General features: G+C 43.4%; 1 protein-coding gene across 1 annotated transcript; it reads left to right on the top strand.

Moving 5' to 3' along the window:
- The first annotated feature begins 18838 nt into the window (after positions 1–18838).
- LOC147723998 (uncharacterized) lies at positions 18839–21301 on the top strand. The gene has a single exon (XM_086917973.1). The coding sequence runs from the start codon at positions 18839–18841 to the stop codon at positions 21299–21301; it is 2463 nt and encodes an 820-aa protein (XP_086774099.1).
- The last annotated feature ends 450 nt before the right edge of the window (positions 21302–21751 follow it).

Raw genomic sequence — 21751 nt, 5'->3', positions numbered from 1 at the left:
CCCCGAACGTATGGCAGAGTACCTCGATCCCCCCGGGAAGCCATTTTGGGCGGAAGGCGCGTCTCGGCTGGTATGCCCGAAGTGGCGTAGCCGGGGCGCGCTTTTTCCCGCCCTAGAGTGGGCTGGCCTAGACACTGACGCGGCTGGCCACGCCCTCGGGGCAGGCAGGGGCGGGTTTACGCCCGCCCAGAAGATGGATAAAAAGGGACGCAAGACCTGAAGGCATCCTCTTGTTCCTGTGCTCTGAAGCTGCACCTCCTCGCTGCACGTGAGCTCGAGACGGAACGAAGAGCCAATTTTGAGCGTTGTAATCGTTCTTGTTTGTTTTGCAGATAATCTGTTGGAGAATGTCGAAGAAAGCGGGAAAGCGCATGACTACCGAACAGATGCTGCGTATTCTCATGAAGGAGATGACCGAACTAAAGAAGCGAGTGGATAAGAACGAGGAAGGGGGACCAAAACGTCCTTTGGCGGGAGCAGCCCCGGGAGGGAAAAACAAGAGGCCCAGGAGGGGAGCAGCGGGAGAAGACATCCCGGGTCCCAGTGCCCCACTCGAGGCACCAACTCCCGTGCCGAAGGAAGGGAATCCGATTCCCGTTGTGGTCACCCCCGTGTCCGAAGAAGATATGCCGCCCGAGCTGGCAGCACAATTGGCAGCGTGGTTGGGTAAAGGTAACGAGGGCGCCACGGCTGTCGACGCACAGGCGCTGATGAAACAACTGCGCGAGAAACGAGAGGCAGCCAAGGTGTCCGCGCCGGCTGCAGTAGTTGACAAGACACAAGGGACGAGTGCGACCTCAGAGGCAGCGTCCGGTGCAGGTAAGCGGCCATTGCCGATTGCGAGGGATGAGTCAGCACCCTCTCGTAGAGAACAGTTGGGTCAACATGTGCCTTTGGCGATTAAGGAGAAGATTTGGGCGGGGGAATATGTAAACATCTTCTCGTTGCTTGTTGATCATTATGAAGTGGAGCATGTTAAGGGCCAGAAAGACCTCATGCATCCGAGTGTTTGGCGCGCAAAAATGGCCGCCTTTAAAGTGAATGAGAGTATTGGCAATTGGGGCAAAGCATGGGGGATTTTTACGTCGATCTTAGGGGAACGTAGGCCTGAGTTGCTTTCCGAGTTGCCAACCTATCAGTCGCGAATCATGGGGTACTCGACATCACACCAGGGTAACCATTGGTTCTGCTACGATAATCTGTTTAGAAAGGCGAAGGAGCATAACAAAAGCTTAACCTGGGATTGTTACGATTCTTTGACATGGGATAAAATGAAAGAGACGGGTATGTTGAAAATGCCATTGGTTGGAAGTAACGTTGGCGAATCCTCCCGCCATTATGGGGGGACGCCCTTTCGTTCAGGTACGAGTACCGAAGATTACTCGAGACCTGCCGGCAATACAGGAAAAAGGGGGTTCTGCTTTAATTTCAACAGAGGTAAATGTACTAGGCCACAGGGATCGTGTAAATTTAAACATGAATGTAGTGGATGCGGGTCGTCCCATCCTGAGTCCACGTGCAGAGCCAAAACGGGTGATAATGGGGGGAGAGGAGGCGCCAAACAGGTCTAATATAGTCCGAGGGGCGCCTTTACCTACCCCGATTGATACCTTGGCGATGATTCCCTGGCTCAGTGAATACCCGGATCGTACTTCTGCTGGGGTGCTGCGGAACGGATTTTCGTATGGTTTCCGCATCCCGGTAGGGGACTTTCAGGGTGTGGGACAGTGTAAAAATCAACTTTCCGTCCTGCGGCATACGACCGTAGTACAGGATAAGATCCGGAAAGAGGTGACTCGAGGTCGGGTCGCCGGCCCGTTTAGTGTACCCCCGGTGCAGAATTTTGTTTGTTCCCCTTTAGGGGTGGTCCCCAAGAAGGACCCAGGCGAGTTCCGACTGATTCATAATCTATCAGCTCCACGTGGTCTTTCTGTAAACGATGCAATAGATCCAGAAGTGTGTTCGGTGCGGTACGCATCCTTCGATGAGGCCGTAGCCATTTTGAATCGCCTGGGGCCCGGGGCGCTGATGGCGAAATCAGATATCGAGTCAGCGTTCTGATTGCTCCCGGTACACCCAGACGACCAGCGTCTCCTGGGATTCATGTTTCAGGGTTGTTATTACATGGACAGGTGTATGCCGATGGGGTGCTCTATATCTTGTGCCTATTTCGAGAAATTCAGTAGTTTTCTACAATGGGTCTTCACAAAGAAGACGGGTTTCCAACATGTAATGCATTACCTTGATGATTTTTTGTTCCTTGGGGCAGCCGGGGATCTCGAATGTGGCCAGGCCTTGGCCGAATTTTGTGTGTTAATGAAACAGTTTGGTGTGCCATTGGCACCAGGTAAGACGGTGGGTCCTGCGACTCGCCTTGAGTTTCTGGGGATCGAGTTAGATTCCAGTGAGGGTTGTTTTCGTCTACCAGCTGACAAAGTGGGGAAGTTCAGGGCAGCCCTGCAAGTATGTATAAATGCATCTAAAGTTACGCTGCATCAATTACAGCGGTTGGTGGGACAGTTGAATTTTGCCCTGAGGGTGATACCAATGGCCCGCCCCTTTTCCCGTTCAATTTCCCAAGCTATGGTCGGCCTAAAGGAGGGCCATCATCGCACGAGACTATCGGCGGAGGTCCGCCAGGACATGCGTATTTGGTTAGCATTTCTGGCGGATTTCAATGGTCGAGTGGTCTGGAACAAACCAGCCGTGTCCTCTGACGAGCTGGGGCTATGGACAGATTCAGCAGGAAGCATAGGCTTTGGTGCCATCTTTGGCACAAAATGGTCGGCACAGAGGTGGCCGACATGGTGGCATGACAGTGGTCTGACAACTAATATTGCTTTCCTGGAACTTTTTCCCATTTTGGTGGCCCTGAGAACCTGGCCCGAAGGGTTCAAAGATCACTCTGTCGTATTCTGGTCTGACAATATGACCGTCGTTGAGTGCATCAATAGTCAGGCAGCACGTTGTAAACTGATTTTAAGACTGCTCAAAGAAATTGTATTACTGTGTATGCAACTGAATGTGCTATTCAGAGCAAAACATGTCCCAGGGGTAATGAATCAGGCGGCTGATGCACTGTCTCGTTTTCAAATACAGGCTTTCTCGGGTTTCCTTCCCTCAGCGGACCCAGAGCCGGCACCCTTTCCCGAAGCTCTCTGGTCTCTCGGTGCCCCGAACTTCGTCACCTCGTGGGAGAGAGTCTAGCACCAAGGACGAGGAAGGCATACGAAGGGGCGTTTCGGTCCTATTTAGCCTTTTTGGGGACTGATAGAGAGAGGCTTTGGGGTCACGAGGAATGGGTAGTGAATTTTCTGATGTCCTTACGTAGGGCTGGGAAATCGGTGGCTACGGCCCAGAGGCATCGTGCTGCCATTTCCTTTGTTGCCAGAGCGCATGGTATCCAGGACCCGACAGCGTCTTTCGTTGTACAGAAAGCGCTGCTTGGGTGGCAACGCCTTGAGGGTCGCAGAGTAGATGAAAGGCGCCCGATAGGTTTGGATAGGTTGTCCCAGTTGTTGGCCACACTCCCGGCCACATGTTCATCTCAGTTTGAGGCGGTACTGTTCCGAGCCGCTTTTACGCTAGCATTTCACGGGGCGATGCGGGTAAGCGAACTGGTTGCAAGGAACAAACTGGATGTGGCAGGGGGTTTGTGCCAGGAACACGTTCAGATCAGGGGGGAGACAATGACTGTCTCCTTTGTAAGGTCCAAGACTGATCAAGATGGGATGGGTGACTGCATAATCATACGCAGGATTCCCGGGTCCTCCATGTGTCCGGTAAAGTGTTTAGAAGATTACCTAGCACGAAGGGTGGCATCATGGGGGGGGACTTTGTTAAGACACGCAGACGCCACCCCACTGACGAAATTTCAGTTTCAGCGGGTGCTTGCGATGTCAATTGCCGCTGCGGGCTTGAACCCGGGCGAATTTGGGACCCATTCCTTTCGGATAGGGGCTGCTACGGAAGCTACAGCCAGGGGTCTTAATGTTGAACAAGTGAAACGAGTGGGGCGTTGGTCCTCCAATTGTTATAAGAGATATGTGCGGTTGCACATGTTGTGAAGCTGTAATAATGTACTCACGCTTCTTGTTTTTGTTTGGTTTTCAGTTACGCAAGCCTACGAGGCGGGGCGGACTATGCAGTCGACCCAACACCGGGCCAGCGGTCAGACATCACCGGCTGTGAAAAAGGAGGTGTGGGTCGTGGGCCACTCATACGTGAGGCGTGCCGCGGACGTATTCAAAGCAGGTGATATGATTCACGTAGCTGGGGAATACGGGTACAGGGTGTCCTTCCACGGAAGAGGCGGTCTCTGTATTGACCAGTTTCAGTCATTTTTCGAGGGTCTGTTAGGGCGGACGAGGTCACCGCCGTCTATAGTCATAGTGCATTTGGGGGGCAATGATTTGGTCACCACCGGTAGACGACTTCTCCTGGAGGCAATGCTTTCCACTGTAAGTTGGTTGGCGAGGAGAGTTCCGGGGTGCAAAATCGCGTGGTCCCATATGATCCCACGAAAGGTGTGGCGGGGGGCTATTTCTATTCCTGCTTTGAATCATTCTGTTAGAAAACTTAATAACAAAGTGAGTAGGTTGTTCCGTTCCAGGACATTGCATTCTATTTCGCATGGCTGTATTAATGATGACAGTATGTATTTGGGGGATGGTGTGCATTTGTCCCGGGTGGGGAATGAGTTACTCATAGGAGACTTCTTAGCATGGTTAAAAACGTTACAACATGACCTTTAGGTAGGAGCTTTGTGGGGGGTCCGGATAGCCGGTCAACTATCCGGCCTGTGGCGGTAAGGTCATGATCGGTGAGCACTAATTGGAAGATCCCTATGAGTGGGCGTCACCCAACACGGATGGGAGCGCTCGGGAGAGGTGGCCTTTGGCCCCTCAACGGGGAGGCGGTCCCTTCTAAGGATGGGTCGCCGAAAGAAAAGGAAAGGCGGTCAAGGCCCCTTCCTGTGTAGGAGGAATTACAGCCCCCTCCTGGGGAATTTCCCGGGGCCAGTGACGTCTGCGACGGCAGATGTGGTAAGTTGTGCGGGGTTTGGGGGGAGGTCTACGATACCTTCTAGATAACCTCACACGAGTCCTCGAACGACCTTTAACTGGCGTCGAGTTTATTGGTGCCCCCGTCAAGTCAAGGGAAATTGGTAGTTTGCACTTGAGGTACGCCTCAGTGCTGTCGCCCCTCCCAAGTGTGGGGGGGTATTTCTGGTTAGGGATCTTGACACCGGTTACGACCTTGCCGTTGGCCCTTAAACGTTAGGATGTACAATTTCAATATTTCAAGAAAATGTTTTGTAGGATGTTAGTTCGGCTAGGAGAACCTCTGTATTAGAGAATCTGTTAAGGTTAGCCAAACATCGCAATGTGGTAATGAAATTGTACATTAATATGAAAATGTTTAACGTTTTAATTTTGTTTTAATAAATACGGCCGGGAGGGTCACTCCCTCCCTCTTCCAAAAACTTCAAGAACTGTTTCCGGTTTTCCTCCTTTGGGGATTGTGTTGAGAGGGGGTGGCGGGTATCTCAGCCATATGGAAAGGGGCGACCACTCGGTCCCCCCGAACGTATGGCAGAGTACCTCGATCCCCCCGGGAAGCCATTTTGGGCGGAAGGCGCGTCTCGGCTGGTATGCCCGAAGTGGCGTAGCCGGGGCGCGCTTTTTCCCGCCCTAGAGTGGGCTGGCCTAGACACTGACGCGGCTGGCCACGCCCTCGGGGCAGGCAGGGGCGGGTTTACGCCCGCCCAGAAGACGGATAAAAAGGGACGCAAGACCTGAAGGCATCCTCTTGTTCCTGTGCTCTGAAGCTGCACCTCCTCGCTGCACGTGAGCTCGAGACGGAACGAAGAGCCAATTTTGACCCACCCACCAGCCCCTGAGGACAGCAAGTTGTTTTGAATAAAGTTGATGTGGTAACTCTAATTCTTTGTTTACAGGTGGGATTAGTATCGTGATAACTTTGAATATGCAATAAAGAATGGTCAATTTGTGGTGTGTTTTGCAAATAAAGTAATCCTGCTTTAGTGTTCATTAGTAAGCATGTTTTAATACAGTTGTTGTTGTTACTGTCCTTCAAGTAATTTAGTCATTTAGTAATTTAGTTAGAATTGTCGTATTTATCTTGGTCGGGCGGTAAGGTCATGATCGGTGAGCACTAATTGGAAGATCCCTATGAGTGGGCGTCACCCAACACGGATGGGAGCGCTCGGGAGAGGTGGCCTTTGGCCCCTCAACGGGGAGGCGGTCCCTTCTAAGGATGGGTCGCCGAAAGAAAAGGAAAGGCGGTCAAGGCCCCTTCCTGTGTAGGAGGGGTTACAGCCCCCTTCTGGGGAATTTCCCGGGGCCAGTGACGTCTGCGACGGCAGATGTGGTAAGTTGTGCGGGGTTTGGGGGGAGGTCTACGATACCTTCTAGATAACCTCACACGAGTCCTCGAACGACCTTTAACTGGCGTCGAGTTTATTGGTGCCCCCGTCAAGTCAAGGGAAATTGGTAGTTTGCACTTGAGGTACGCCTCAGTGCTGTCGCCCCTCCCAAGTGTGGGGGGGTATTTCTGGTTAGGGATCTTGACACCGGTTACGACCTTGCCGTTGGCCCTTAAACGTTAGGATGTACAATTTCAATATTTCAAGAAAATGTTTTGTAGGATGTTAGTTCGGCTAGGAGAACCTCTGTATTAGAGAATCTGTTAAGATTAGCCAAACATCGCAATGTGGTAATGAAATTGTACATTAATATGAAAATGTTTAACGTTTTAATTTTGTTTTAATAAATACGGCCGGGAGGGTCACTCCCTCCCTCTTCCAAAAACTTCAAGAACTGTTTCCGGTTTTCCTCCTTTGGGGATTGTGTTGAGAGGGGGTGGCGGGTATCTCAGCCATATGAAAATGGGGATAAAATGCTATAAGCGCGCAGGGAATACAACGTAAAATATCCATGCATTTGATTATGTGAAAATTTGGAGCATATAATTTTTAAATTCTAAACCGCAACTGGAAACATACAGTACAAATAACTGATCAATCATCAAAGAGCAAACTTACATTCGTTTCAGAAAGGATATTCAGGAGACCTCTAATAGCCTTTGTCACCACTGGGAGATCTTTTAGGTCAATCCCAAGTGCTGCAAAAAACCAAATATATGCACATTTAAATGTATATTTATTTTATTTCATCAAGCACTTGATAGTTTAAGTTTACATATACAAAAGAAGACTTTAAACTTACCAGCCATTAATTCAGCTCGATTTATATTTGTTTGCACATTTGTTATATTGGTTTCTCGGTGATCTATATTGTACACATTAGGTCTTGCCGCACTGTGGTCAGACTGTTCATAATGGTTGTTTAAATCATCTTCATTAGATTGAAAATTGCCGTCATTTTCCCAAATCTGATCTTCACCATTGCCTATGTTAATAGATTTATTGATGGTTGCAATTAGCGATTCTTGCATTTGATGTGGCCCGTATTCAGAATTACTTTGTTGTTCCTGTACAGAGGATTGAAGTTGGTTTTCTGGATGCACAAATGATCGATAGGATGAATTACTTTGTGATGGTTTGAATGGTTGTGAATTAACGAGGGGCCAATCTTTTTGGCTATATGTGGCTTCTGATCCATTATATTGTGTTATTCCACCATTGACTCCAGGCCCATATCTTGAAGATGAGACAGATGTCATAGCAGCTGAGTCATTCATTAAATAATTGTTTGACGATATTGTAGGTGACGACATGGTGCAATGTAGATCTGTCTGATTTAATTCTGCACATTGATTATCAATATTGAGTAAGTCCCTTGCAGAACCATGAATACTTCCTGACTGATGGACGGTTTCTTGAGTGAAAGAAAGACTATTAGACGCTAGAGCAGAAGAAGTTGTATCTTTCCCAACTCGCTGTGTACTGTAATCCGTTCTTTCAAAAGTTGACTTTTGCATGCCTGGGTAGCTCAAAACATGGTGTTGTTTGTGTTTTGTATTAGCAGTCAAATGGTTGAATGAAGGCGTTTGGTCTGCTGTTGGAACCAAAGTTATGCTATTGCATTCTGCTAGTTGCCTGTGATTCAGATTTGTTGTTACTGGGCTACAACGTAGTGTTCCTGAAGGTGCAGTGCTGGTTGATGGGGCAATAGTTTGTTCAGTGTTGAGGCTTTCTGAGATCGAATTTCCAGTCTGGTTTGGATTTTTTGTCGGTGGATCATGGTAGTTTGTTGTCACAGAAGTATGTAAAATATCACCATCTTGCAATTGAAAGTTATATCCAGAATATTCCTCACACATTCTTTGCATTGTTGGATCTAAAATTTTTGTATTACTTTTTTTGGTAGTATTTCCCTTTGTCTCAACAACTTTTGTCTTTTTAATGACATCTTTCGGTTGCTGCTGAATGCTTCTGGCTAATTGCTTCTTTTTCCTTTTGGTTGCAGGTTTCGAATTTTCCTTTTCGCATTCATCCCTCTTTGATTTCTTCATTTCTAAATCATTGAAATATTTTTTGTCTTTCTGACTTCCTACAACTTGCTTATTTTGCCTAACCTCTTTTAATCGACTGGCAGCTATATCCTTTTTCAATGAAGAGAGTTTTTTTGTCTCAATGTTACCCATATTTACCAATTCCTTGCCCAATTCCTGTACTACAGTCATACTGCTGTTTTTGATAAACACATCCATAGTCTTTTTCACAGCTGCACATTGTTTCTTGGCTGTAATTAAAAAAAACACAAACATTTTATGTTTTAAATGTTCCTATTTGCTAACATGCAACACCTCTGAAACAGGTTTTTGTACATAGGTGTAGGGTTATCAGAACTGTAGACGTCAATGGTCTAACGAGAGATTGTAATCAGAGTAAAATATCTGCCACTAATTTTTTAAGAGTCAGTGGAATAAGGCAAGGGAATCCAAATATAGGGATTGGAAAGTGCAGTATGAAGGCCTGCTTGATGGGACATGAGGGGAAAAGACTTTTTTTAATGTACCTTAAGTAGCAGAACTTTGAAGCAAAGGAAAAGGTGATTTACCGTAAGATGATTTTTTGAAAACAACGTCAAGCCAAAGTGCAAAAGGGAGCATTGCATTTGTGAAATTCATTCTAACTTTACACCGAAAAGAAAGGTACTGGATATCAGGAGCAGACTGGTGTTTCCATGTACAGATTTTGTAAAGGCTGAACAAAATAGTGTTCCATGGCGATAACTGAGCCTAGCTATTAGTATCGATATGCATATTCAAAAGCAACTTACATTCAAAAGCACACTTACATTCACTTGAGAAGACTAGGATCCCTTTATAAATCATTTTCTTCTTGATAGGTTTTCCTTCATCGTCTAGGTCAAATGTTTCAAAGGAACTGTGACAGCGGGGTCCAAATAAATATTGTGACGTCTTCTCCGTTGCATTAAAAGTGACTTCCTCATGACTTTGCAGCACAACTGATCGGTCTACATAGTAAAATACACAGCAATAGCAGTCCTTACTCGATTTCCTCGTCATGTGCACCATGGTTGGCCTGCAAATTAAAGAGTAAATATTTAACTGTAGGGCAGTCTGAATTGGCATACAGAGGTTCTGTTACAGAGCCGCTTATTGTCAGCCATCTTAGCTACACTGATTCAGTTTTGCAGAAGGACTGTGAAGGCCATTCAAGGAGCATGTTCCTCCTCTGCAGCTAAACTAATTACCGAGGAGAGGCATGCTTGTTCATGCCTAGAGTTACTGCATTCTGCTTGCAATTTATCTAGCAAACACTTTGAGCCAGATGTAGGAAAATACTATTTACCTATTCTTTAATACCAAATTTTTACCTATTTCGTATTTAAGAATAGATAAATAGTTATGTATGTAATTTTTCTGAACATTTTACCGAATCTGTAAAATACGGAATTTACCAAATCGGTATTTACCTGGAGGCCCATAGGAATGAATGGCAATTACCAAATCGGTAAATAATTATTCGGTAAAATGGGGGACACATTCAAGGGTGCCAGGGTGTCACTTTGACACCCTGTTGTACCCCTGAATCGTGCTTTTGTGCAGATGTGGCAGACATACATGCCCTAAGGGCATGTATGTCAGCCACATGGCACATCTGAAAATGCACAGATTTGCATTTTAAAAGGTATTCCTTATTTACCACCAACGTATAGTCTGTGGTAAATAACGAATCCTAAAATGAGAAAAGCACTCATTTGAGTGCTCCCTACATTGCAAATTCGGTAATTTACCAATTAGGTATTTTAAGGAATAGAGTACCTGTTTGCTCATGAGATTAGGTGCACTAACTTTTGCTAGGCATGTGAACTCCAAAGTGACACACCCAGGGTGTCAATGTGCTACTCTCCATGCCCCTAATAAATTGAGTGAAAGACTTGGTCACTAATAATAAAAAACATAATTAAAATAAGATCAATAGGACATAATTAAAATAAAATCAATAGGTTAAATACATGCCTTTGAAACAAGCAGTGATCGGCAAGTCATACTGTGGAATCAATTTGAGTCCTTGCGCCACTTACTATTTACAGTGCTTACAAATGGAGACGTACCGTAGGAAGCGCTATTACATTTCAGATTTGAGACAGTACCTGATACTCTGGTTTGAACACTACTCATTTCCTACTCCTCCACGGACATACAAGCATTAGTGGGCTGCAACTTGAGGAATAAAATAAGCATTTGCAATGCAATAGGTCTCGCATTTGTAAGAGTTTGTGCTATTGGCATTGTAAATGACAATTACTTTTATTTATGTGTTGTTTTAAAAACAGATAAATAAAAGCCATTGTCATTTACAATGCCAATAGCTTAAACTCTTGCAAATGGAAGACTTATTGCATTGCAATTCCAGCGTTAGGAGAGAACGTATCCCACCTGCAACAGCAGGCGGGACACAAGTATTTGAGTAAATAGTGTTCGAAGGCTGCAATTACAGCACACTGAGTAACATCACACATAACAGGGGATATCGCCATAGTTCCAAAATGAGACAAGGTAGGACTACTAAGCCTATTAGCTAATGAACAGCTACAGTTTACAGTGGACAATTACACAACCCAATTAAAAAATATGTCTCGCAGAGCAACGCACACGCTGCCCAGACTCGACCTGAAAATAAATTTGTTTACATTCTGTAGCATTCATTTTTCAGATGATTTTGTCAGTACTCACTCCTCATTGGTACTGCACCATTTGATAACTACTTATAGATATGGCAGCCACCTTAGAATGGCATGCTACTTCTCTATTACAGCATTCGAAACCAAACATGATTTATACTTAATTGCCAAGTGGCCTGTCAATACGGAGGAATGAAGGCTAACAAAAGCAATGGACACTACAGAAAATAAAGCAAACCTCGTTTCCTGTTTTTCAGGTGCTTTTGTCTGAGCTTCTGTACAGTAATTTTGATGCTTACATGCCATACAAATCCATGCTAGTTATAAGCGTCAAAGATGGCTAAAAAATGGTACAAGATGGGCTTCCCCAGCTGGGAAGAAAGGTTATAAGAGAAGCATCGCCGTGCATAGCTTAGGAAGCATGGTGGAGGACTTAACTACACAGTGATACTGAAGCACGTTTTCCAGTCCTATCTAAGCTAAAAACCACATACTCCCTTTCAATAGGTTATTCCAGCATGCTGTGTGTTAATTCTTAGTCTTTTACGAAATAAAATAAATACCTAGCTTTACCACATTTCAGCAGATTGGAAGTGACGTGCTTTTACAGTTAAATGTATGTCAGTATGTGCCACGAAGCAGGATCAAACACTTGGGCATATTTAGACTAACTATTTATTATAAGCGCAATAACGAAGAAACAATACAAATGCAGAGACATGAAACGTTTCCTTCTGGTTTAGAAAGTGCTTTTCAATATTAATCTACTAAAAAAAATGCTGGGACTTGCCAGGTGCACCACAGAATGGTTCCAGCATGCTGTGTGCTTCTCATTCTTTTACGAAATAAATACCTTGCTTCACCACATTTCACCACATTTTCAGCAGATTGCAAGTGACGCTTTAACACTTAAATGTAGGTCAGTAACCATGTGCCACGAAGCAGGATACACTTGGGCACATTTAGAGTAACTATTTATTATAAGCGCAATCACGAAGAAAAAATACAAATGCAGAAATTAACATGAAACGTTTCCTTCAGGTTTAGAAAGTGCCCTGGTTTTAAAGCTGGTGTGTAAATGCTACAAATGATTTACTTCTGTGTGACACGCCGAACACTAATCAACCTATTTTTTTTCCCATTTTCCTTAATACAAGAGGTGCGATTTGTACGGACACCCTTCTTAGCCAAATTAGCCCACGCAACGATGAGATATTTCCAACTCAAACGAGCCAAAAAGGAAAGTATACTTTTGAAACATGAGTCCAGTCCTTTGGCTTATATATAGGGCACAGCGGCTTGCACTTTATACAGCATTTATAGGCGCGCACATGACTAGACTGGTAGTATCTTGATGCCGTCACGAATTTCAGTAAAGCAGGCCTTTCCGCCTTCGTGATTGGCCAACAGCGCGTGTTATGGCAAGCACTTACATTTACAAGCCTGTAGCTTGAACTCACGTAAATGAGAGCTGGCATTGCATGTTACTTTAGTACACGTGGCAGGGGAGGGACAGAAGCCCGAAACCAAAACTCAATCGGACATTTCAGCGCTGAAACGAGAAACGCTCATTGACAGTCAAAAGTAATTCAAAGCAAATGTTGTAAAGCGTTGAAAAGAATCAATTTTGTACATAGCTGCGCCAATTCAAATGTTGCGCCAGCATCTTACGGAAAGCAGTAGCATGCAAACTTACTTTCGACGTCACTCCTAGGCCTCTTCAAAGCGAATGCAGCCTGCGTCATGGCAGGTTTTGAGGATAGCGCCGCAGGGGCTGGCCAATGTAATTGGCTGGGCCGTCATTGGTAGCACTTTCGCGCGCTACTCGATTGACAGCCCGGCGACCTATACACTGCAGCTTCGTAGACAGCAGGTGTGCTTGCAGTGCACGTATACTTTGCTGCAAGTCCATTGCCCAATCAGGAACAGCCATTCTGCGCGCGCTCAACAGGATTGGAGGTACAGCAATGATCCACACCACCGTCATCAGGGAACAGATAACACTGTAAATTGAAGCCCACGAGTGCCTCACACATCTACGGTAAGGTAAACATTATTCTGGAATGTTAGTATTAATATTAATAAAACAATTATGATGGGTTAAGGAGCACTCCTATTATTCATGCTCTGGGAATGGTTGCGTCCTGGGTGACTGCTGATTCGGCTTCTGCCCACTTGTCGTAGGGATCGGACAAAATCCCCCTGCCTGCTTCATGGACTCGGGGGTCCTGATATCAACCAGTGGCGTAACGAAACCTGAGGGGGCCCCCTTGCAAATTTCACAGAGGGGCCCCCCCATGCCCCGGACCCAGTCAGGAGCTTTAAGAACAGCGACCTCACCGCCTGTGCACAGTTCAGGAGGGGGCACCCTGGAGCCCAGGGGGGCTAGCCTGTATGTTTGGCGCACAAAATAACATCTGTGCTTATTAATGCTGCAAGCTACTGTACTTCACATACAAACAATTGAACAGCGCCAAAACGTCAATGGTACCAGAGGGTGCTTTGATATTAACATGTAAGCACCTTGCTTCTCAGCACACCCTGTTCATTGCCGTTACAATTACGTTTACCCAAGCACCGAAAGCTGAAATTTGATATGCATTTTGCAGATTTCAATTAAGGATATTTGGGTCGGAGAGTTATGTTTTTTATTTCCTACAAGCAGGTTCATGCCTTTCCAGACACCTATAAAATATTTACTTGTTTATGGTAGGAGAGGATATGTTTAAATCATTATAACATTAATTATAGCATCCGGTCTATTGCTGCGATACCTTGCAACAGTTACGACAATGGGCACGTGTGAGTAATCCAAAGAAAAGTGACTAAAATCAATAGTAATTAAGCAGGGGTACCGAGGTCAAATATCGCTCACCTCAATGCACAGGTCACCTCTATGGAGGTAAAAATTACGGGCCACCTCCTGTCAAACGGCGAAGGCGGTCTCCCCCCTTTCCAAGGGCAACAGAGCCCTCAATGACAGCACCTGACAGAGAGACACTCGCCTATTGGTGGGGTAAGGGGAGAGACTAAGAGCTTCACGTCTGAAACACAGACCCTAATATCCCCTGCCTGCCCCAGTGCAAGAGAGGCCACAGACACAAGTCCTTTTCCCACGACATATATAGCCACTCCTTCATAAGCACAGGTTCACTGCTTAACAGTGGCTTAGAGCTGATCAGGTTTTTTTGTTCCCCAACTCAACTATGAAATTGTATCGTCCCCAGAAGATGAGAGGCTGAGTAGGTCCATCATCATTCTAACTTATTAAGACATGTAAACAAGCTCCTGCTGTGCTGCATTAATCTACGAGTCATCAGTAGGAAACCCAAAAACAACCAAAGGGAAAAATCCAGTTCCCAGGCTAGAATTTGAAGACAGGAGGCCCTTGTATATTTAGAACCATTAACCACAACATTTCACGGCAAGCGCCGGAGCTTTGGTAGCGTTGGCTTCAAAAGCAGTAGGGCACGCCATGGTGCAGCAAGCAAAGTCCCGAGTTCTGCACGTTATTTTACACAAATTACTGCATTATGGGCGTTCAGAAAGATAAGTTGTCAGTCAGTCAAAGAATTCAATATGCTGAATATGAAAAATATGTAAAAAGATAAAATAAGATTTATATGCAGAGAGTTTAAAAAGTTTTTGTACGAAGTATTTTGGAAAAATAGATGGTTTGTATATGTGAAGCCTGTAAAAAATATAATGCTTGATTGTACATATTGTATGTTAGGCAAGTCAGTGCTAACATAAGATTGTCAGCAAAATTAAATATCTCATTGTTGTTGTTTACATGTTCAATTTCTGTTAAAGTAGTGATGTGTACCATGTGCAGACTCTAGAACTGTCAAATGGGCTGTATTCATTGCGAAATGTGCACAATTGACTTTACTTCTTTTGTGATAAACCTATAGGAACGTTTTCTGTTTTTTAAAGGCTTAGCATAGGACTCAAAAATGTTTTTGGCAAGACATGTCAGAACCAGCATTTACCAAACATAACATTGTGTCAACTTGGCAACTATTCTTTGACTCCTGACCACACTAAAAACATAGATTTTACATTAGTTTAAGACAGGCAGGCCAGGTTTCATAGCTTGTACCATGGACAGCAGGATAGTGACCTAACGTGCAAAATGCTTTTTCTGTAGTGGCCCCTCTCAATATAGGGATGCGTATTTCAAGGACATTTGTTGTAATGTTGACTACTTAAGTCAGAAATTGTGGAGATATTAGGTTTGTAAGATTTAATAATATAGGGTCTCATTTATGAGGCCCTACCAGCACTATTAGGTCGCCGGAAGGTCACTTTTTTATGAGCCGGTGCCGGAATGTGCCACTGGCATATTTATAAGGCCACGTAAAGCAATGTTACATGGATTTACATGGCCTTATAAATATGTGCCCCAAGGGGTGTTCCATGGGTGTTGCTGGGGGTGTTTGGTCCATTGCTTTTACCAGTAGTATTAATAAGACCAGCTATGAGTGGGTAAAAAGTGGCTAGTTCTGGACTGCTAATTAAAGAGGAGTGAGCAAGCTACCTGTTCCTTAAAGACAACCTTAAAGACGTCCCTCACACAGAGTGTGGAAAAAGACATTTATTTTTTATTTTTTTTACGACGCCACCCCCTACCACCTGGTTGGTTTCAAGCTTTATCATTGGGGGTTCCATACGAGACCACCACATCACTCAGGAACACCACCACATCACTCAGGGGCACCACCACATCACTCAGGGACACCACCACATCAGTCAGGGACACCACCACATCACTCAGGGACACCACCACATCACTCGGGAACACCACCAGTCGGTGTAAATGTAAATGTAAATGTAAATGTATTGGCATTTATATAGCGCACTACTTACCCGTAGGGTCCCAAGGCGCTTCGACCGCTGCGAAACCCTTCCTGGCTTCCCTGAGAGATGGTCCCTTAATGGGTATCTCCAGGGTGAGACCAGGCATCCCCGGCGGTCTGGTGGGGCCGTTAGTGAAGATGAGGCAAGCTAATGCCCAGAGTTGCCGAGTGTGATCGCTGATCAGAGTGGGCACCGAGGCGAGAGAATTATCGAGTCCGATGACCCTGGTCCAGAAACCTGCCGCGCCAGGAATCGAACCCTGGTCCCGGGCCGTCCTCTGCTCTCGGGTCTGCCGCCTCTAACCAGTGAGCCACACTACTTCACTGAAGTGCCATGTCCTCCTGGCCAGTGTCCCCACTGACCAGGCCTAACCCTTCCCTTTCTGTACACATTGGACACCCCTATGGAAGGCCCAAGGTAACCCCCTGGGCAGGGTGCAGTGTATGTGAAAGGTAGAGCATGTAGTAGTGTGGGTCACATGCTCTGATAGTGAAATACTGCCAATTTTGTTTATCACTATTGAAAGGCTATCTTGCCCATAGGCTATAATGGGGAATGCTGTGTACAATGTTTACCTGCATATTTTCCCATAGTAGCCAGATAGAAAATTAAAGTATTCCTAACACATATTTATGTGACAATGTTTTTAATAATGCATTGATGTTTTGAAGCACTAGATCTGCTGTGATTTATGGATATTTGAAGAAAAATGTACCTTAAATGTAGCTATAAATGAACCTGCTTTGTGCGTATGGGTCTGATGCAAGTTAAGAGCAAATTAAATATCGTAGGGGTACGTGCCCATTTTTAGCAAATTTTTGAAATATTTTACCTGCGCATGTGCATGTTTAGAAGGAACAAGCTGGTTAAAATGGTCAAGCAGATTAAATATTATAACACTTAAGGGTGGATTATTATAGCACTGTATTACACTTATATGTTGCATATTACTTACTGAGCTATATGCCCTTTCACAATTCCCTATAGGTAGACAACTTATTGTAATAAATCTTTATAATTAGAAAAAAATGTATTTAAATAATTATATTATTAAATATAAGTATGTACATAGGTACACATACATACAGCGTGTGACATACATAAAATGGAGAGGCGTGGCAATTGTTCAAGGCTTAAGATTTTTTTTACATCGTAGGAGTAATGGCAGAAGCAGGAGGAAAAAAAAAGAATTTCTAAAAAGCGAGGGCCATACCACAAACATTTAATATTGGTAAGTGATTTAGGATGTTTGAATGGGTATGTGTGCCTTTGAATGGTAAAACTCAGTCCAGCATTGGTGAAACATGTAGAGGACATAGAGTAATCCCACAGACCGATTTGTGTATTGTTGCATTCCTGGAAGCTGGGTGAGCCACAAACTGGAGAGGGAAGAGTTGGACTTCACCTGTACACTTCCAAGGGTTCTCTTTCATTTAGTGACAGGTCACCATAAAGGGACCTGGCCACATCTTAGGAAGTAGATGAGACTGAAATGAGAATCTTTAAAGAACAGGGCTCACTAGCCAAACATTTTAAAGCACATATCATAGTGCCTGACACTCAGTTAAGAATGCTAGTCACTCCCTTTGGCCTGTGAGAGCCTCAGAGCCTGCAGCATGTGGCTGATTGGGCTTTGTGCGCCCGACTCACATAGACTTGGCTGCAGCAGTTAACATCCCCTACAGATGGGGGCACTCAGGAACTCCAGTTGCTTCACCCTACCTGGATAGGAGCTCTAATCATTCAATGCCGTGCATATAACATGGTAGAATGATCCCATCTCCCCATATCCTCTGTTACAGGTGGCTTATTCCGCCCTACGTCCCATTTTCACGAGTGCAGTACATGCAATGTATGCACTATGCAGTACTTTGATTTGGACTAGACGGGACCGGGCCCTGATTGCTACCTCTCTTGGAGAGGCTAGGACCTTGGGCCAGTCTTCCTCTTGTAGGTCCGGAATATCAACACTCCATTGACCTTTCAGACTGTGAGCGAATCAGGTGGGTTAAAAGAGTAAACATTTTAAAAAATGGCATAAATAGAGCTTAATGGGATACAAACGTTGAACTCACCTGTTGTTAGACGTATGTATTTTGATCGCCATCACAGTTTGGAAGATATAGTTTTATAAACATGTTTCTTTATTTTATAGGAATCAATGGAAACAACAAAAATTTTAACACCAATTTTAAGTATTCTAGATAAAAATATCATACTTTCCAACGCAAATGGTGATAAACCAGGTGTACAGGATGAATGTAGTCAATCAAAAGAAACAGGTAAAAACTTTTTAAATAAGATTGTCATATCACAGCCAAAACAGTTTATTTAACTGTTAATTGTGCATGTTCTAGTGTACACTCTCATAGAGAATACATTGAGCTGCCATGCTATCTCTATGCTCTTTTATAAATTATGCAACTACAGAAAGCTTGTACACATAGGCATCTACAAAAACCTTTTTCCTCAGGATAAGGGCCTATGACAAAGGATTTGCACCATTTAACAGCGCCCTCTTTGCAATCCTTTTTCACCAAACATACATTTCCCTTCAAGTGTGAGGGGTTAAATGATTACAAATCTAAAGGAAAGATCAAGGTAGAACTATATTATCACATCCCACCCTGTTACCTCATCAGACGACTTTATTCTGTGTTTACTGACATTCCCATGGATGGTGTGTGAGTTAATAAGTGAATGGATTTTCTGTACTGCACAATACTTCATTTAGGGCAGCTTAATAATCTAATTTCTAATAGGCTTCAATGCATGTTTTGTTTTGTTTATGCACAGATCCTAAAGAGTTAGAAACTGAAGTAGTCTCATTCTTTATTATGGAATATAATTTAGGTACTCCGACATATGACTTTGATGAAGAGGCTTATGAGGAATTACACACATCTGAGCATCAGAATGAATATGCAGATGAAAGAGAAAATAGTTTTGATCCAGAAGACAATGAAATCAGTTTTGAAGCACAAGACTTTACAGAGAATGTTGTAAACAATATAACTATTGTAAATGAGAGCGAAAATAATATTTCTGAAAAGCATGAAATCCCAGAAGACAATTTCTTATTTGAAGGTTCACAACACACTGCGCAAGCTGTCCTACTGCTTATCATTTGCTTTGCCGTTAGATTTAGAATTTCTGATGAGGCATTAGGGGCACTACTGGACTTAATCTGCTGCATTTTACCAGTGCCTAATAAAATGATTAACTCGTTATTCAAACTTAAGATGTTTATGAAAAAATACATCACTATTCCTAAGATAAGAAACTACTGTTCCTCGTGCTATGAAAGCTTCAGCGATACTGCAAAGATATGCACAAACACCCATTGTCTGAAGGATCTTACAGAGCCTGGTGCTGTTGCTTTTTTTGTCCAACACTCCATAATTGAACAGCTAAATACTATGTTTAAGAGGAGAGATTTTACGGAGGAAGTGAGAACACACAGATATGAGCACTACAAACAGAATGGAAACTCTGTAATAGGTGATGTTTATGATGGAATTGGATACAAAAACCTGTTTGATAAGGGGATATTAAGTATGAAAAACAATATCTCTTTTGTTATGAACACAGATGGAGTCAACATTTTTAAAAGTAGTAAACTAAGCATGTGGCCTGTGTATTTGATGATTAATGAGCTCTCCGTAACAAAACGCAAAGCAAAAGAAAACATGCTTGTCTATGGAATTTGGATTGGGCAAAGAAAGCCATATATGTGGACATACCTACATCCTTTAACTGAGGAATTAAGTCGTTTGGAAAAGGGAGTTATGTTTACAGATCATACAGGCTCTGTTTTTGTATGTCGTGTTGCACTACTTTCATGCACTTGTGATCTACCGGCTCGTTGTTTGGTTACCAACAGTAAGCAGTTCAATGGGAAATTTAGCTGTTGGTCGTGTTTACAGCCAGGTATGACTTCAAGATCGGGAATGGGGCATTGCCATGTTTTTCCTTACAATGACGATGATCCTAAAGGACCACCGAGAACAACTGAAAATCTGAAGACTGATATAAATGAAACATTAGCTAAAATACAACAGGGTGAACATGAATATTCAGTTCATGGTGTGAAAGGCCCTTTCCGGTTTCTATTCCTTTCCCTTTTCCCATGTATTAATGGATTTCGTTTAGATTATATGCATGGGGTCTGCGCAGGTGTAATGAAACTGATGCTCACATTATGGTTCGGAAAGCAATATGAGAAATCATGCTTTTCAGCACACTCTTACAGAGACCTTGTTAGCAAAAGATTACAGGCTATCAAGCCTCCACTTAACATATCAAGACCTCCTCGTAGCCTTGAAGATGTACATTTATGGAAATCCTCTGAATACAGAAACTTCTTGCTCTTCTGGGGAATACCAGTACTAGCTGATGTATTACCCAATCAGCTATTTGTACATTTTTGTCTCTTCTCAAAAGGAATATATTTACTAGATAAAGAAAGTCTAACATTTTCAGAAATCAACCGAGCAGAGACTTGCTTGCTCACTTTTGTCAAAATTTTTGAAGACCTGTATGATCAGAGGTTCATGACTATGAATATTCACCAGTTAGTGCATATTTCAGACTGTGTACGCCACAATGGGCCACTCTTTTCAAATAACTGTTTTCATTTTGAAGACCTAAATGGCTACATAGTGTCTCACATCTCTGGAACACAAAATGTAGAAATGCAAATTTTGAATACTGTGACATTAATTCAGATGATACCATTACTTAAAGCAACCTGCAATATTGATGGCGATATACAAAATGCAATCAATAGACTTATGGATCCATCGATACGTGTGGAGAGAATGGAGATAGTAGATGGGTGTTTTCAAATGGGGAAAATGACTATAAAAGATTTAACAAATGATGAGTTCCTAGCAGCTCAAAAAAGAGTATCTGTATACTTTGAAAGGAAAGTAGCATCATATGATAAAATTAGTTTAAGGAAGGGTTATTGCTATGTGTATGCAGCAAACTACAACAAACTAGTCAGACGGGACCAAAGTACAATAAAATATTTAGATAATTCAGAAATACAGTTTGGAAAAGTGTTGAAATTTATCCAGGTCACAGACATAAATAGAAAACCTCACCACTTGGCACTATTAAATCCAATGCCTTGTGTAAACACATATTCCAGTGACTGCAATGTCCATCAAGTTAACCCAAGTTGGAACAAGATAATAGCAGTATATATTTCGGAAATAGTAGGAAGTTGCTGCTTTGTTTGTACCACAAAATTGTCATTTGTATGCGAATTCCCAAATCACTATGAGAGAGATTAGTGGATGCTGTTGTATTAGCCAAAATCTACATGCCCAGATTTTTAAAAGGTACCATACATTTCAGCGGATTTGAAAAACTGATATGGGGGTTAGCAAACTTCACCCTGGAATTACTAGGAAATGATACAATCCTCTGTGATTGGAAATGATACACATCACTTTAAACTGCAACCCTCTCCCCCACTGTAAACGGGTAAATGCCAGGGCACCCGTAAGGATATGTTTACTTTTATGTGTTTACTTTTTATGTGTTTACTTTTACCAAATGTTTTTAGAAGTACATTTTAAGTACATTTTAAATGTTGTGTAAAAGCTAGGTTTTAACACCATTGGAATTCACACTGTTGTGTGCTATTATCAAATGTACTTAAGAAAATTAAATTAAATTCAACCATATAGTTTTCCAAGAGTTTTCAATGATAAATGATTGGGCTTTTGTCATTGATTGTG

The sequence above is a fragment of the Lissotriton vulgaris genome, chromosome 4_1 (genome assembly GCF_964263255.1).
Source record: "Lissotriton vulgaris chromosome 4_1, aLisVul1.2, whole genome shotgun sequence".
Classification (NCBI taxonomy): domain Eukaryota; kingdom Metazoa; phylum Chordata; class Amphibia; order Caudata; family Salamandridae; genus Lissotriton; species Lissotriton vulgaris.
This window is presented reverse-complemented; position numbering and strand designations above follow the sequence as displayed.

Excerpts from the sequence above, each read along its gene's own strand:
- LOC147723998 (XM_086917973.1), top strand. The coding sequence starts at position 18,839 with ATGGAATATAATTTAGGTACTCCGACATATGACTTTGATGAAGAGGCT.